The sequence below is a fragment of the Pseudoliparis swirei genome, chromosome 10, assembly GCF_029220125.1.
Source record: "Pseudoliparis swirei isolate HS2019 ecotype Mariana Trench chromosome 10, NWPU_hadal_v1, whole genome shotgun sequence".
In the NCBI taxonomy this organism is placed as follows: domain Eukaryota; kingdom Metazoa; phylum Chordata; class Actinopteri; order Perciformes; family Liparidae; genus Pseudoliparis; species Pseudoliparis swirei.
In genome coordinates, this window is record NC_079397.1 from 988529 (window position 1) to 1007012 (window position 18484).

The 18484-nt window shown below is 43.3% G+C and overlaps 1 protein-coding gene across 6 annotated transcripts in view; it reads left to right on the plus strand.

The window, feature by feature from the left end:
• The window catches only part of phf21b (PHD finger protein 21B), a 56909-nt gene that overhangs the window by 34204 nt on the left and 4221 nt on the right, over positions 1-18484 (plus strand). For all 6 annotated transcript variants that reach the window (XM_056424317.1, XM_056424312.1, XM_056424313.1 and 3 more), the window contains 7 exons: positions 15596-15922; positions 16064-16171; positions 16248-16299; positions 16425-16501; positions 16597-16651; positions 16808-16830; positions 18316-18474. In XM_056424317.1, the coding sequence (XP_056280292.1) occupies positions 15596-15922; positions 16064-16171; positions 16248-16299; positions 16425-16501; positions 16597-16651; positions 16808-16830; positions 18316-18474 (801 nt within the window). The remainder of the gene's footprint in view (positions 1-15595; positions 15923-16063; positions 16172-16247; positions 16300-16424; positions 16502-16596; positions 16652-16807; positions 16831-18315; positions 18475-18484) is intronic.

Sequence of the window (18484 nt, forward strand, 5' to 3'; positions counted from 1 at the left end):
CTACTACCTCAGGTAACTGCTCAGGTAACTACTACCTCAGGTAACTGCTCAGGTAACTACTACCTCAGGTAACTGCTCAGGTAACTACTACCTCAGGTAACTGCTCAGGTAACTACTACCTCAGGTAACTGCTCAGGTAACTACTACCTCAGGTAACTGCTCAGGTAACTACTACCTCAGGTAACTACTACCTCAGGTAACTACTACCTCAGGTAACTGCTCAGGTAACTACTACCTCAGGTAACTACTACCTCAGGTAACTACTAACTCAGGTAACTACTAACTCAGGTAACTACTACCTCAGGTAACTACTACCTCAGGTAACTACTACCTCAGGTAACTGCTCAGGTAACTACTACCTCAGGTAACTACTACCTCAGGTAACTACTAACTCAGGTAACTACTAACTCAGGTAACTACTCAGGTAACTACTACCTCAGGTAACTACTAACTCAGGTAACTACTCAGGTAACTACTACCTCAGGTAACTACTACCTCAGGTAACTACTCAGGTAACTACTACCTCAGGTAACTACTACCTCAGGTAACTACTCAGGTAACTACTACCTCAGGTAACTACTACCTCAGGTAACTGCTCAGGTAACTACTACCTCAGGTAACTACTACCTCAGGTAACTACTCAGGTAACTACTACCTCAGGTAACTACTACCTCAGGTAACTACTCAGGTAACTACTACCTCAGGTAACTACTACCTCAGGTAACTACTACCTCAGGTAACTGCTCAGGTAACTACTACCTCAGGTAACTACTAACTCAGGTAACTACTACCTCAGGTAACTACTACCTCAGGTAACTACTCAGGTAACTACTACCTCAGGTAACTACTACCTCAGGTAACTACTACCTCAGGTAACTACTACCTCAGGTAACTGCTCAGGTAACTGCTCAGGTAACTACTACCTCAGGTAACTGCTCAGGTAACTACTACCTCAGGTAACTACTACCTCAGGTAACTGCTCAGGTAACTACTACCTCAGGTAACTACTACCTCAGGTAACTACTCAGGTAACTACTACCTCAGGTAACTACTACCTCAGGTAACTACTACCTCAGGTAACTGCTCAGGTAACTACTACCTCAGGTAACTACTAACTCAGGTAACTACTACCTCAGGTAACTACTAACTCAGGTAACTACTCAGGTAACTACTACCTCAGGTAACTACTACCTCAGGTAACTACTACCTCAGGTAACTACTACCTCAGGTAACTACTCAGGTAACTACTACCTCAGGTAACTACTACCTCAGGTAACTACTACCTCAGGTAACTACTCAGGTAACTACTACCTCAGGTAACTGCTCAGGTAACTACTACCTCAGGTAACTACTACCTCAGGTAACTGCTCAGGTAACTGCTCAGGTAACTACTACCTCAGGTAACTGCTCAGGTAACTACTACCTCAGGTAACAGCTCAGGTAACTACTACCTCAGGTAACTACTACCTCAGGTAACTACTACCTCAGGTAACTGCTCAGGTAACTACTACCTCAGGTAACAGCTCAGGTAACTACTACCTCAGGTAACTGCTCAGGTAACTACTACCTCAGGTAACTGCTCAGGTAACTACTCAGGTAACTACTACCTCAGGTAACTACTCAGGTAACTACTATCTCAGGTAACAGCTCAGGTAACTACTGCCTCAGGTAACTACTCAGGTAACTACTGCCTCAGGTACATACCTGCAAACTTGTCACCTTTCGGTGAAATTCACCGTTTTGAACTCAAAATAGGTCATCCACGTGAATCGTGGAGATCCGAAGAGTTTTTGTTTTTGGGGGGGGTTCACCTGGCCCGCTGCCGTTGAGATTGCAGTGAGACTCGGAGAAAAGTGTGAAGTGTTGCTCTTCGCAATAAAACATCTTTGATGGGACGTGTCGCGTCTCGGCCAATCAGCGTTCAGATGTCGACATCGCTTGGGGGTTCAGGTTAGCTTGAATGTTAGCCCGCTACATCTGCTCCTGTCACGCTGCACGGTGTAGCGATGCTAACAAAGTACCCGTACGTTAAACACGATGTGATTTAGCATATCTTTAGTATCGATACTTCATTAAGAGAGCGATCAGAGCGCACGCGCTGCTCCGTGTCGAGCTGTCTGCGCACACTGCGCTGCGCAGCTCACAGCGAGAGAAGAGGCGGAGCTTAGAGACTTCGGCTTAACAAATAAAAAGATGCCAGAAGTGAAATGTTTCAGTCTGTAAAGTTGTGAAACTCTCCAGCTGCTCATCCTGATGAACTGTGTATCATCTGGTCAGAGACTAACGGCCTCATAGTGTATCATCAATGCTATGATGGCTCCATGTAGTTTCATTCATATCTTGCTGTATTAATACTAATATTACTGACATTTGTTAAGTGTTGAAAAAGTTGTTAAAAAGTGAACCATACAGATGTTTTATTTATTACTATTATAGATAAATATACCAGTCTCGTAATTATGGTACCATATTGTTTGTATGGTGTATTGAATTCTGGTATCGGGTATCATGATATTTATGGCAGGTATGTAATATGTATAGAAGTTATAATATGAGTATCGTGACAAACAGGTAGAGACAGAACAGATTCAGGGAGAAGTCCATGAGGACTGTTCAGGCAAAAGGAAGTTGGTTCATGAATGACTTTAACCATATTATATATAATGACAATGTATATTTGTTATTACTATCATTATAGGGCTGAGTCAGAGCGGAGGACCTTTTGTTCTTAAACTGTTTATTATCACGATTTAGATTTGTGGTCAGAACAATAAAATGACTGTAGTTGTGGTTCTAAAAGCTTTGAGGCTTCAAACAACGTGGATGTGGTGTGGTGACAAAAAAACAAAAGAAGTCACCTGCACCCCCCCCCCCCCCCCCGTTGTCACCTTTTTCACCCCTCATGAGTTTGCAGGTATGCAGGTAACTACTACCTCAGGTAACTACTACCTCAGGTAACTACTCAGGTAACTACTATCTCAGGTAACAGCTCAGGTAACTACTACCTCAGGTAACTACTATCTCAGGTAACAGCTCAGGTAACTACTACCTCAGGTAACTACTACCTCAGGTAACTACTGCCTCAGGTAACTACTGCCTCAGGTAACTACTACCTCAGGTAACTACTCAGGTAACTACTACCTCAGGTAACAGCTCAGGTAACTACTATCTCAGGTAACAGCTCAGGTAACTACTGCCTCAGGTAACTACTGCCTCAGGTAACTACTACCTCAGGTAACTACTACCTCAGGTAACTACTCAGGTAACTACTACCTCAGGTAACTACTCAGGTAACTACTATCTCAGGTAACAGCTCAGGTAACTACTACCTCAGGTAACTACTACCTCAGGTAACTACTACCTCAGGTAACAGCTCAGGTAGCTACTGCCTCAGGTAACTACTGCCTCAGGTAACTACTACCTCAGGTAACTACTACCTCAGGTAACTACTACCTCAGGTAACTGCTCAGGTAACTACTACCTCAGGTAACTGCTCAGGTAACTGCTCAGGTAACTACTACCTCAGCTAACTACTACCTCAGGTAACTGCTCAGGTAACTACTACCTCAGGTAACTGCTCAGGTAACTACTACCTCAGGTAACTACTACCTCAGGTAACTGCTCAGGTAACTACTACCTCAGGTAACTACTACCTCAGGTAACTGCTCAGGTAACTACTACCTCAGGTAACAGCTCAGGTAACTACTACCTCAGGTAACTGCTCAGGTAACTACTACCTCAGGTAACTGCTCAGGTAACTACTACCTCAGGTAACAGCTCAGGTAACTACTACCTCAGGTAACTGCTCAGGTAACTACTATCTCAGGTAACAGCTCAGGTAACTACTACCTCAGGTAACAGCTCAGGTAACTACTACCTCAGGTAACTACTACCTCAGGTAACTACTGCCTCAGGTAACTACTACCTCAGGTAACTACTACCTCAGGTAACAGCTCAGGTAACTACTACCTCAGGTAACTACTACCTCAGGTAACTACTGCCTCAGGTAACTACTACCTCAGGTAACTACTACCTCAGGTAACTACTCAGGTAACTACTACCTCAGGTAACTACTCAGGTAACTACTATCTCAGGTAACAGCTCAGGTAACTACTACCTCAGGTAACTACTACCTCAGGTAACTACTACCTCAGGTAACAGCTCAGGTAGCTACTGCCTCAGGTAACTACTGCCTCAGGTAACTGCTCAGGTAGCTACTACCTCAGGTAACTACTACCTCAGGTAACTGCTCAGGTAACTACTACCTCAGGTAACTGCTCAGGTAACTGCTCAGTAACTGCCTCAGCTAACTACTACCTCAGGTAACTGCTCAGGTAACTACTACCTCAGGTAACTACTACCTCAGGTAACTGCTCAGGTAACTACTACCTCAGGTAACTACTACCTCAGGTAACTGCTCAGGTAACTACTACCTCAGGTAACAGCTCAGGTAACTACTACCTCAGGTAACTGCTCAGGTAACTACTATCTCAGGTAACTACTACCTCAGGTAACAGCTCAGGTAACTACTACCTCAGGTAACTACTACCTCAGGTAACTACTGCCTCAGGTAACTACTACCTCAGGTAACTACTACCTCAGGTAACTACTCAGGTAACTACTACCTCAGGTAACTACTACCTCAGGTAACTACTACCTCAGGTAACAGCTCAGGTAGCTACTGCCTCAGGTAACTACTGCCTCAGGTAACTACTACCTCAGGTAACTACTACCTCAGGTAACTGCTCAGGTAACTACTACCTCAGGTAACTGCTCAGGTAACTACTACCTCAGCTAACTACTACCTCAGGTAACTGCTCAGGTAACTACTACCTCAGGTAACTGCTCAGGTAACTACTACCTCAGGTAACTACTACCTCAGGTAACTGCTCAGGTAACTACTACCTCAGGTAACTACTACCTCAGGTAACTGCTCAGGTAACTACTACCTCAGGTAACAGCTCAGGTAACTACTACCTCAGGTAACTGCTCAGGTAACTACTACCTCAGGTAACTGCTCAGGTAACTACTACCTCAGGTAACAGCTCAGGTAACTACTACCTCAGGTAACTACTACCTCAGGTAACTACTACCTCAGGTAACTACTACCTCAGGTAACTACTACCTCAGGTAACTGCTCAGGTAACTACTACCTCAGGTAACTGCTCAGGTAACTACTACCTCAGGTAACTGCTACCTCAGGTAACTACTACCTCAGGTAACTACTACCTCAGGTAACTGCTCAGGTAACTACTACCTCAGGTAACTACTACCTCAGGTAACTGCTCAGGTAACTACTACCTCAGGTAACTGCTCAGGTAACTACTACCTCAGGTAACTACTCAGGTAACTGCTCAGGTAACTACTACCTCAGGTTACTGCTCAGGTAACTACTACCTCAGGTAACTACTACCTCAGGTAACTACTACCTCAGGTAACTGCTCAGGTAACTACTACCTCAGGTAACTGCTCAGGTAACTACTACCTCAGGTAACTACTACCTCAGGTAACTACTACCTCAGGTAACTGCTCAGGTAACTACTACCTCAGGTAACTGCTCAGGTAACTACTACCTCAGGTAACTGCTCAGGTAACTACTACCTCAGGTAACTGCTCAGGTAACTACTACCTCAGGTAACTACTCAGGTAACTACTACCTCAGGTAACAGCTCAGGTAACAACTACCTCAGGTAACTACTACCTCAGGTAACAGCTCAGGTATCAGTCGTCTGAATGTTTTTAATGAATAAAACAATGATATAAGTCGCTTCCTGAGACGTCCACCAGGTGGCAGCACAGACACATCAGAAGAGGACATACATACATGTATATATATACATACATACATGTATGTATATATATACACATCTATATATATACATATATATATGTATGTATGTGTATATATTTGGGCTGTCAATCGATTAAAAAAAATTAACTAATTAATCGCACATTTTGAAATTCATTAATCGCGATTAAAAGTTTTTTTTTCTTCAAAAGACTAAATCTTCTAAATGAACGAGTAATCCCTTCAGACGGCGTGTATTTTAGACACTTGTTTAATTGTATTCTTTTTTAAAGACCAAACTTCACACAGAGCTGTGTTTTCAAAGAGGGTCCTACCTATAAAGGGCCAGCGAGGTATTTAATATCGTGGATGATAAATAGTTTCTTCAGTGAAACATCAGATTAGTGAACAAGGTGCATTAGAGACCCCATTGGTCCTGTCATCTTTAACAGAGAACAGCAGAACCAGTGAACTTGGGAACTGACACATATGTCATGTTAACCCTCTGGAGGCTGGGGGCATTTACTCCATTTTACTAAACATGTAAATTCACCTTTTAAAGTCTTTTGCATGTGACACATCCCAGTGTTTCCCCCACCATTCTATCAGGGTGAGGCCCCGCCCCCCTGTCATGTTCTCTAAGCGCCAGATTACAGCAGAAGTAATGTACGGTTCTTTCCTTCAAGACGTCTTTGTTCTTTATAAAACTAAACGTCTGTTGTTGGTCGTCTCTACAGCAGAAGTAATGTACGGTTCTTTCCTTAGAGACGTCTTTGTTCTTTATTAAACTAAACGTCTGTTGTTGGTCGTCTCTACAGCAGAAGTAATGTACGGTTCTTTCCTTAGAGACGTCTTTGTTCTTTATTAAACTAAACGTCTGTTGTTGGTCATCTCTACAGCAGAAGTAATGTACGGTTCTTTCCTTAGAGACGTCTTTGTTCTTTATTAAACTAAACGTCTGTTGTTGGTCATCTACAGCAGAAGTAATGTACGGTTCTTTCCTTAGAGACGTCTTTGTTCTTTATTAAACTAAACGTCTGTTGTTGGTCGTCTCTACAGCAGAAGTAATGTACGGTTCTTTCCTTAGAGACGTCTTTGTTCTTTATTAAACTAAACGTCTGTTGTTGGTCGTCTCCAGCAGAAGTAATGTACGGTTCTTTCCTTAGAGACGTCTTTGTTCTTTATTAAACTAAACGTCTGTTGTTGGTCGTCTCCAGCAGAAGTAATGTACGGTTCTTTCCTTAGAGACGTCTTTGTTCTTTATTAAACTAAACGTCTGTTGTTGGTCGCTCTCCAGCAGAAGTAATGTACGGTTCTTTCCTTAGACGTCTTTGTTCTTTATTAAACTAAACGTCTGTTGTTGGTCGTCTCCAGCAGAAGTAATGTACGGTTCTTTCCTTAGAGACGCGTCTTTGTTCTTTATTAAACTAAACGTCTGTTGTTGGTCGTCTCTACAGCAGAAGTAATGTACGGTTCTTTCCTTTAGAGACGTCTTTGTTCTTTATTACACTAAACGTCTGTTGTTGGTCGCCTCCAGCAGAAGTAATGTACGGTGCTTTCCTTTGAGACGTCTTTGTTCTTTATTAAACTAAACGTCTGTTGTTGGTCGTCTCTCCAGCAGAAGTAATGTACGGTTCTTTCCTTAGAGACGTCTTTGTTCTTTATTAAACTAAACGCCAGTTGTTGGTCCTCTCCAGCAGAAGTAATGTACGGTTCTTTCCTTTAGAGACGTCTTTGTTCTTTATTAAACTAAACGTCTGTTGTTGGTCGCTCTCCAGCAGAAGTAATGTACGGTTCTTTCCTTAGAGACGCCTTTGTTCTTTATTAAACTAAACGTCTGTTGTTGGTCGCCTCCAGCAGAAGTAATGTACGGTTCTTTCCTTAGAGACGTCTTTGTTCTTTATTAAACTAAACGTCTGTTGTTGGTCGTCTCCAGCAGAAGTAATGTACGGTTCTTTCCTTAGAGACGTCTTTGTTCTTTATTAAACTAAACGTCTGTTGTTGGTCTCTCCAGCAGAAGTAATGTACGGTTCTTTCCTTAGAGACGTCTTTGTTCTTTATTAAACTAAATGTCTGTTGTTGGTCGTCTCCAGCAGAAGTAATGTACGGTTCTTTCCTTAGAGACGTCTTTGTTCTTTATTAAACTAAACGTCTGTTGTTGGTCGTCTCTGCAGCAGAAGTAATGTACGGTTCTTTCCTTAGAGACGTCTTTGTTCTTTATTAAACTAAACGCGTCTGTTGTTGGTCTCTCCAGCAGAAGTAATGTACGTTCTTTCCTTAGAGACGTCTTTGTTCTTTATTAAACTAAACGTCTGTTGTTGGTCGTCTCCAGCAGAAGTAATGTACGGTTCTTTCCTTAGACGTCTTTGTTCTTTATTAAACTAAACGTCTGTTGTTGGTCGCCTCCAGCAGAAGTAATGTACGGTTCTTTCCTTAGAGACGTCTTTGTTCTTTATTAAACTAAACGTCTGTTGTTGGTCGCCTCTCCAGCAGAAGTAATGTACGGTTCTATCCTTAGAGGCGTTTTTTTTCTTTATTAAACTAACGTCTGTTGTTGGTCGTCTCCAGCAGAAGTAATGTACGGTTCTTTCCTTAGAGACGTCTTTGTTCTTTATTAAACTAAACGTCTGTTGTTGGTCGTCTCCAGCAGAAGTAATGTACGGTTCTTTCCTTAGAGACGTCTTTGTTCTTTATTAAACTAAACGTCTGTTGTTGGTCGTCTCTCCAGCAGAAGTAATGTACGGTTCTTTCCTTAGAGACGTCTTTGTTCTTTATTAAACTAAACGTCTGTTGTTGGTCGCCTCCAGCAGAAGTAATGTACGGTTCTTTCCTTAGAGACGTCTTTGTTCTTTATTAAACTAAACGTCTGTTGTTGGACGTCGCTCCAGCAGAAGTAATGTACGGTTCTTTCCTTAGAGACGTCTTTGTTCTTTATTAAACTAAACGTCTGTTGTTGGTCGTCTCCAGCAGAAGTAATGTACGGTTCTTTCCTTAGAGCGTCTTTGTTCTTTATTAAACTAAACGTCTGTTGTTGGTCGTCTCCAGCAGAAGTAATGTACGGTTCTTTCCTTAGAGACGTCTTTGTTCTTTATTAAACTAAACGTCTGTTGTTGGTCGTCTCCAGCAGAAGTAATGTACGGTTCTTTCCTTAGAGCGTCTTTGTTCTTTATTAAACTAAACGTCTGTTGTTGGTCGCCTACAGCAGAAGTAATGTACGGTTCTTTCCTTAGAGACGTCTTTGTTCTTTATTAAACTAAACGTCTGTTGTTGGTCGCCTCTCCAGCAGAAGTAATGTACGGTTCTTCCCTTAGAGACGTCTTTGTTCTTTATTAAACTAAACGTCTGTTGTTGGTCGTCTCCAGCAGAAGTAATGTACGGTTCTTTCCTTAGAGACGTCTTTGTTCTTTATTAAACTAAACGTCTGTTGTTGGTCGTCTCCAGCAGAAGTAATGTCGGTTCTTTCCTTAGAGACGTCTTTGTTCTTTATTAAACTAAACGTCTGTTGTTGGTCGTCTCCAGCAGAAGTAATGTACGGTTCTTTCCTTAGAGACGTCTTTGTTCTTTATTAAACTAAACGTCTGTTGTTGGTCGTCTCCAGCAGAAGTAATGTACGGTTCTTTCCTTAGACGTCTTTGTTCTTTATTAAACTAAACGTCTGTTGTTGGTCGTCTCCAGCAGAAGTAATGTACGGTTCTTTCCTTAGAGACGTCTTTGTTCTTTATTAAACTAAACGTCTGTTGTTGGTCGTCTCTCCAGCAGAAGTAATGTACGGTTCTTTCCTTAGAGACGTCTTTGTTCTTTATTAAACTAAACGTCTGTTGTTGGTCGTCTCCAGCAGAAGTAATGTACGGTTCTTTCCTTAGACGTCTTTGTTCTTTATTAAACTAAACGTCTGTTGTTGGTCGTCCCTCCAGCAGAAGTAATGTACGGTTCTTTCCTTAGAGACGTCTTTGTTCTTTATTAAACTAAACGTCTGTTGTTGGTCGCCTCCAGCAGAAGTAATGTACGGTTCTTTCCTTAGAGACGTCTTTGTTCTTTATTAAACTAAGCGTCTGTTGTTGGTCTCTCCAGCAGAAGTAATGTACGGTTCTTTCCTTAGAGACGTCTTTGTTCTTTATTAAACTAAACGTCTGTTGTTGGTCGTCTCCAGCAGAAGTAATGTACGGTTCTTTCCTTAGAGACGTCTTTGTTCTTTATTAAACTAAACGTCTGTTGTTGGTCGCCTCCAGCAGAAGTAATGTACGGTTCTTTCCTTAGAGACGTCTTTGTTCTTTATTAAACTAAACGTCTGTTGTTGGTCGTCTCTCCAGCAGAAGTAATGTACGGTTCTTTCCTTAGAGACGTCTTTGTTCTTTATTAAACTAAACGTCTGTTGTTGGTCGTCTCCAGCAGAAGTAATGTACGGTTCTTTCCTTAGAGACGTCTTTGTTCTTTATTAAACTAAACGTCTGTTGTTGGTCGTCTCTGCAGCAGAAGTAATGTACGGTTCTTTCCTTAGAGACGTCTTTGTTCTTTATTAAACTAAACGTCTGTTGTTGGTCGTCTCTGCAGCAGAAGTAATGTACGGTTCTTTCCTTAGAGACGTCTTTGTTCTTTATTAAACTAAACGTCTGTTGTTGGTCGTCTCCAGCAGAAGTAATGTACGGTTCTTTCCTTAGAGACGTCTTTGTTCTTTATTAAACTAAACGTCTGTTGTTGGTCGTCTCCAGCAGAAGTAATGTACGGTTCTTTCCTTAGAGACGTCTTTGTTCTTTATTAAACTAAACGTCTGTTGTTGGTCGCTCTCCAGCAGAAGTAATGTACGGTTCTTTCCTTAGAGACGTCTTTGTTCTTTATTAAACTAAACGTCTGTTGTTGGTCGTCTCTCCAGCAGAAGTAATGTACGGTTCTTTCCTTAGAGACGTCTTTGTTCTTTATTAAACTAAACGTCTGTTGTTGGTCGTCTCCAGCAGAAGTAATGTACGGTTCTTTCCTTAGAGACGTCTTTGTTCTTTATTAAACTAAACGTCTGTTGTTGGTCGTCTCCAGCAGAAGTAATGTACGGTTCTTTCCTTAGAGACGTCTTTGTTCTTTATTAAACTAAACGTCTGTTGTTGGTCGTCTCCAGCAGAAGTAATGTACGGTTCTTTCCTTAGAGACGTCTTTGTTCTTTATTAAACTAAACGTCTGTTGTTGGTCGTCTCCAGCAGAAGTAATGTACGGTTCTTTCCTTAGAGACGTCTTTGTTCTTTATTAAACTAACGTCTGTTGTTGGTCGTCTCCAGCAGAAGTAATGTCAGTTCTTTCCTTAGAGACCTCTTTGTTCTTTATTAAACTAAACGTCTGTTGTTGGTCTCTCCAGCAGAAGTAATGTCGGTTCTTTCCTTAGAGACGTCTTTGTTCTTTATAATACTTAACGTCTGTTGTTGGTCGTCTCTCCAGCAGTAGTAATGTACGGTTCGTTCCTTAGAGACGTCTTTGTTCTTTATTAAACTAGACGTCTGTTGTTGGTCGTCTCCAGCAGAAGTAATGTACGGTTCTTTCCTTAGAGACGTCTTTGTTCTTTATTAAACTAAACGTCTGTTGTTGGTCGTCTCCAGCAGAAGTAATGTACGGTTCTTTCCTTAGAGACGTCTTTGTTCTTTATTAAACTAACGTCTGTTGTTGGTCGTCTCCAGCAGAAGTAATGTACGGTTCTTTCCTTAGAGACGTCTTTGTTCTTTATTAAACTAAACGTCTGTTGTTGGTCGTCTCCAGCAGAAGTAATGTACGGTTCTTTCCTTAGAGCGTCTTTGTTCTTTATTAAACTAAACGTCTGTTGTTGGTCGCCTCCAGCAGAAGTAATGTACGGTTCTTTCCTTAGAGACGTCTTTGTTCTTTATTAAACTAACGTCTGTTGTTGGTCGTCTCCAGCAGAAGTAATGTACGGTTCTTTCCTTAGAGACGTCTTTGTTCTTTATTAAACTAACGTCTGTTGTTGGTCGCTCCAGCAGAAGTAATGTACGGTTCTTTCCTTAGAGACGTCTTTGTTCTTTATTAAACTAACGTCCTGTTGTTGGTCGCCTCCAGCAGAAGTAATGTACGGTTCTTTCCTTAGAGACGTCTTTGTTCTTTATTAAACTAAACGTCTGTTGTTGGTCGTCTCCAGCAGAAGTAATGTACGGTTCTTTCCTTAGAGACGTCTTTGTTCTTTATTAAACTAAACGTCTGTTGTTGGTCGCTCTCCAGCAGAAGTAATGTACGGTTCTTTCCTTAGAGACGTCTTTGTTCTTTATTAAACTAAACGTCTGTTGTTGGTCGCCTCCAGCAGAAGTAATGTACGGTTCTTTCCTTAGAGACGTCTTTGTTCTTTATTAAACTAAACGTCTGTTGTTGGTCGCCTCCAGCAGAAGTAATGTACGGTTCTTTCCTTAGAGACGTCTTTGTTCTTTATTAAACTAAACGTCTGTTGTTGGTCGTCTCTCCAGCAGAAGTAATGTACGGTTCTTTCCTTAGAGACGTCTTTGTTCTTTATTAAACTAAACGTCTGTTGTTGGTCTCCCAGCAGAAGTAATGTACGGTTCTTTCCTTAGAGACGTCTTTGTTCTTTATTAAACTAAACGTCTGTTGTTGGTCGTCTCCAGCAGAAGTAATGTACGGTTCTTTCCTTAGAGACGTCTTTGTTCTTTATTAAACTAAACGTCTGTTGTTGGTCGTCTCCAGCAGAAGTAATGTACGGTTCCTTCCTTAGAGACGTCTTTGTTCTTTATTAAACTAAACGTCTGTTGTTGGTCGCCTCCAGCAGAAGTAATGTACGGTTCTTTCCTTAGAGACGTCTTTGTTCTTTATTAAACTAAACGTCTGTTGTTGGTCGTCTCCAGCAGAAGTAATGTACGGTTCTTTCCATAGAGACGTCTTTGTTCTTTATTAAACTAAACGTCTGTTGTTGGTCGCCTCCAGCAGAAGTAATGTACGGTTCTTTCCTTAGAGACGTCTTTGTTCTTTATTAAACTAAACGTCTGTTGTTGGTCGGCTCTCCAGCAGAAGTAATGTACGGTTCTTTCCTTAGAGACGTCTTTGTTCTTTATTAAACTAAACGTCTGTTGTTGGTCGTCTCTACAGCAGAAGTAATGTACGGTTCTTTCCTTAGAGACGTCTTTGTTCTTTATTAAACTAAACGTCTGTTGTTGGTCGCTCTCAGCAGAAGTAATGTACGGTTCTTTCCTTAGAGACGTCTTTGTTCTTTATTAAACTAAACGTCTGTTGTTGGTCGTCTCTCCAGCAGAAGTAATGTACGGTTCTTTCCTTAGAGACGTCTTTGTTCTTTATTAAACTAAACGTCTGTTGTTGGTCGTCTCCAGCAGAAGTAATGTACGGTTCTTTCCTTAGAGACGTCTTTGTTCTTTATTAAACTAAACGTCTGTTGTTGGTCGTCTCCAGCAGAAGTAATGTACGGTTCTTTCCTTAGAGACGTCTTTGTTCTTTATTAAACTAAACGTCTGTTGTTGGTCGTCTCTCAGCAGAAGTAATGTACGGTTCTTTCCTTAGAGACGTCTTTGTTCTTTATTAAACTAAACGTCTGTTGTTGGTCGCCTCCAGCAGAAGTAATGTACGGTTCTTTCCTTAGAGACGTCTTTGTTCTTTATTAAACTAAACGTCTGTTGTTGGTCGCTCTCCAGCAGAAGTAATGTACGGTTCTTTCCTTAGAGACGTCTTTGTTCTTTATTAAACTAAACGTCTGTTGTTGGTCGTCTCCAGCAGAAGTAATGTACGGTTCTTTCCTTAGAGACGTCTTTGTTCTTTATTAAACTAAACGTCTGTTGTTGGTCGCCTCCAGCAGAAGTAATGTACGGTTCTTTCCTTAGAGACGTCGTTGTTCTTTATTAAACTAAACGTCTGTTGTTGGTCGTCTCCAGCAGAAGTAATGTACGGTTCTTTCCTTGAGACGTCTTTGTTCTTTATAAAACTAAACGTCTGTTGTTGGTCGTCTCCAGCAGAAGTAATGTACGGTTCTTTCCTTGAGACGTCTTTGTTCTTTATTAAACTAAACGTCTGTTGTTGGTCGCCTCCAGCAGAAGTAATGTACGGTTCTTTCCTTAGAGACGTCTTTGTTCTTTATTAAACTAAACGTCTGTTGTTGGTCGCCTCCAGCAGAAGTAATGTACGGTTCTTTCCTTAGAGACGTCTTTGTTCTTTATTAAACTAAACGTCTGTTGTTGGTCGTCTCCAGCAGAAGTAATGTACGGTTCTTTCCTTAGAGACGTCTTTGTTCTTTATTAAACTAAACGTCTGTTGTTGGTCGTCTCCAGCAGATGTAATGTATGGTTCTTTCCTTAGAGACGTCTTTGTTCTTTATTAAACTAAACGTCTGTTGTTGGTCGTCTCTCCAGCAGAAGTAATGTACGGTTCTTTCCTTAGAGACGCGTTTGTTCTTTATTAAACTAAACGTCTGTTGTTGGTCGTCTCTCCAGCAGAAGTAATGTACGGTTCTTTCCTTAGAGACGTCTTTGTTCTTTATTAAACTAAACGTCTGTTGTTGGTCGTCTCCAGCTGAAGTAATGTACGGTTCTTTCCTTAGAGACGTCTTTGTTCTTTATTAAACTAAACGTCTGTTGTTGGTCGTCTACAGCAGAAGTAATGTACGGTCCTTTCCTTAGAGACGTCTTTGTTCTTTATTAAACTAAACGTCTGTTGTTGGTCGTCTCTCCAGCAGAAGTAATGTACGGTTCTTTCCTTAGAGACGTCTTTGTTCTTTATTAAACTAAACGTCTGTTGTTGGTCGTCTCCAGCAGAAGTAATGTACGGTTCTTTCCTTAAAGACGTCTTTGTTCTTTATTAAACTAAACGTCTGTTGTTGGTCGTCTCTCCAGCAGAAGTAATGTACGGTTCTTTCCTTTGAGACGTCTTTGTTCTTTATTAAACTAAACGTCTGTTGTTGGTCGTCTCCAGCAGAAGTAATGTACGGTTCTTTCCTTAGAGACGTCTTTGTTCTTTATTAAACTAAACGTCTGTTGTTGGTCGTCTCTCCAGCAGAAGTAATGTACGGTTCTTTCCTTCAAGACGTCTTTGTTCTTTATTAAACTAAACGTCTGTTGTTGGTCGTCTCTACAGCAGCATGTCATTCTGTCTCCACGTGTCGATCACTCTTCTCGGCTCTCCGTCTCGCGCGCAAGTGACTTTCTTTCGTCCCGATGTGCGCGCACACGCCGGCATCCGAGCTCTGCAGCGCGCGAGCCGGAGATCGGAGTCGTGTTAACGCGACACGTAGAGACAGAATGACATGCTGCTGGAGAGACGACCAACAGCAGACGTATTGGAAGCTCATTCTGCGCATGCGTTAAAAAAAATTAACTAATGAATCCTGTAATTTAATCATAACGCATTATTTTTCACAGTACTAATATATATATATATATATACACATACATATGTGTGCGTATATATATATATACAGAAATAATATAATAATATAAACAGAAACAGAGAAGCTCCCTAAATATGAATACTGTGATCAGACGAAAATTACAGGGTGACGGGTGGAGATTCCCCCTGTTATAATAGGAGGGGAAACACTGGAGTTGATAAGCGTGTCTTCTTGTCTGATCAATACGCAACTGTGAGGTGCGCGAATGGACCGAGCGGCCAGCTGCTGATCACTCACTCAACGACCCGACGTGCACCAACAGACGGTGACACACATTTTTTGGGAGCACCGAAGACCCATTTTGACCCAGGAAAAACCCTGCAGGTGTGACCGGGTGTGACCGGGTGTGACCGGGTGTGACCGGGTGTGACCAGGTGTGACCAAGTGTGACCGGGTGTGACCGGGTTCTGGTTGTGGTCCTGCAGGTCCGGCCTAAGACCCAGATCCCCGACAGCCTCCCCCAGAGTCCGTGTGAGGAGCTGCAGCCTCTGGGCCTCCAGAGGGCCACCGCCGTGGTCAGTCCCCGGGGCCAGGGCCCCACCTTGCCCACCGCCAACAGCACCTTCAGCCCCGAGCAGCCGCCCAAAGGCACGAGCGCCGCCTCGCCGCCCGCACTGCCCCCCCACGGCCAGGCGGGGGGCGCCGGCGGCCCCGTCCAGCTGGCCTCCGCAGGGCCCGGCGTGGCGTTCGCCATCATCGCCGCCTCGCCCGCCGCCAGCAACGGGGTGTCGGCCATCAGCGAGGCCATCAAGGTGCAGGCGCTAGACATGTGGATTCATATCTATATATAAATGTACAGATATTTATTAGATATACATATCTGTACATTTATATATAAATGTTTGTTTATAAAGTTGTTCGCTTCTGAAACTTTAATGAATCCGTTCCACCAGGTGATCATCATCCAGCCTCCAGCCCCCTGCAGCATGGAGGGGGCTGGAGCTGAGGCCACGCCCACCCCAAAGTCACCCAAACCACAGAAGGAGGATGAGGACCCCGAGGTGAGAAAAGATCTATAAGAATATGTTTAGTTCTTCATTCATGTGAGGACTAACGTCTCCTCCTCCTCCTCTACAGAAGGTGGCCTTCATGGTGGCTCTGGGCCTGGTGACCACAGACCATCTGGAAGGTGCTGAGTGTTTATCATATATATATAGATCTATATATATATATATAGATCTATACACACATACTTGTGTATTATTATCAGAACGCGTCTCAACATGTTGACACTGGATGTTTTTGTGTGAGCAGAGATCCAGACGAAGAGACAGGAGAGGAAGAGGAGGAGCACGGCCAACCCGGCGTACAGCGGCCTGTTCGAGCCGGAGGTCAGAGCCCTCCTCTTCGTCCTCCTCAGTGCAGCTTGTGACTCCTCCTATTCCTCAGTGCAGCTTGTGACTCCTCCTCTTCTCCTCCTCCTCAGCGTAAGCGTCTGGCGTCTCACTACCTGAACAGCTCCCTCTTCCTGTCGGCCCGAGGTAAACACGTTAAACACGGCGAACACACGTATGACCGACTCTTCATCGCCAACGTTACCGCGCGTTGCAGCATGTGGCGTTATGCTAAGCTAACGGCTGCATGGCTTCTGCTCCCTGTGTGTCCACTAACACTCTGCTCTGTCCATCACACGCTAGACTCTGAGGATCTCTGCTGGAAGGTAGGTCACATGACGTGAGTGTGTGTGTGACATCACTGGTTTCTAAACAACATTGATTACATGTTCTTTTGTATATTTATGACTTTAATCTTGAACATTTTAAAGATGTATTTAAAAATAAATCAAATAAGACCAACAGTTGACCACAAATATAGTAGAACATGTTCTATGGAGGTAGAACACATCCTGTAGAACACATCCTGTAGAACACGTCCGTAGAACACGTCTGTAGAACACGTCTGTAGAACACGTCCGTAGAACACGTCTGTAGAACACGTCCTGTAGAACACGTCCTGTAGAACACGTCCTGTAGAACACGTCTGTAGAACACGTCTGTAGAACACGTCTGTAGAACACGTCTGTAGAACACGTCCTGTAGAGGTAGAACACGTCCTGTAGAACACGTCCTGTAGAACACGTCTGTAGAACACGTCCTGTAGAACACGTCTGTAGAACACGTCTGTAGAACACGTCCGTAGAACACGTCTGTAGAACACGTCCTGTAGAACACGTCCTGTAGAACACGTCTGTAGAACACGTCTGTAGAACACGTCTGTAGAACACGTCCTGTAGAACACGTCCTGTAGAACACGTCCTGTAGAGGTAGAACACGTCTGTAGAACACGTCCTGTAGAACACGTCCTGTAGAACACGTCCTGTAGAACACGTCCTGTAGAGGTAGAACACGTCTGTAGAACACGTCCTGTAGAACACGTCCTGTAGAACACGTCCTGTAGAACACGTCCTGTAGAACACGTCCTGTAGAACACGTCCTGTAGAGGTAGAACACGTCTGTAGAACACGTCCTGTAGAACACGTCCTGTAGAGGTAGAACACGTCTGTAGAACACGTCTGTAGAACACGTCCTGTAGAGGTAGAACACGTCCTGTAGAACACGTCCTGTAGAACACGTCCTGTAGAGGTAGAACACGTCCTGTAGAACACGTCCTGTAGAACACGTCCTGTAGAACACGTCCTGTAGAGGTAGAACACGTCTGTAGAACACGTCCTGTAGAACACGTCCTGTAGAACACGTCCTGTAGAACACGTCCTGTAGAACACGTCCTGTAGAGGTAGAACACATCTGTAGAACACGTCCTGTAGAACACGTCCTGTAGAACACGTCCTGTAGAGGTAGAACACGTCTGTAGAACACGTCCTGTAGAGGTAGAACACGTCTGTAGAACACGTCCTGTAGAACACGTCCTGTAGAACATGTCCTGTAGAGGTAGAACACGTCTGTAGAACACGTCTGTAGAACACGTCTGTAGAACACGTCTGTAGAACATGTCCTGTGGAACATGTCGGTAGAACACGTCCTGTAGAACACGTCTGTAGAACACGTCCTGTGGAACACGTCGGTAGAACACGTCTGTAGAACACGTCCTGTAGAGGTAGAACACATCCTGTAGAACACGTCGGTAGAACATGTCCTGTGGAACATGTCGGTAGAACCCGTCAGTAGAACCTGTCCCTGTGCCTCAGGAGGACGTGCAGCATGACGCCCACTGCGCCGTCTGTCAGGAGGACGGGGAGCTGCAGCCCTGCCACAACTGCCCCCGAGCCTTCCACCCAGACTGCCTGCAGCCGGCCCTCAAGACGCCCCCCCGGGGCGCCTGGTACTGCCCCAAGTGCCAGAAGAAGGTCAGAACCA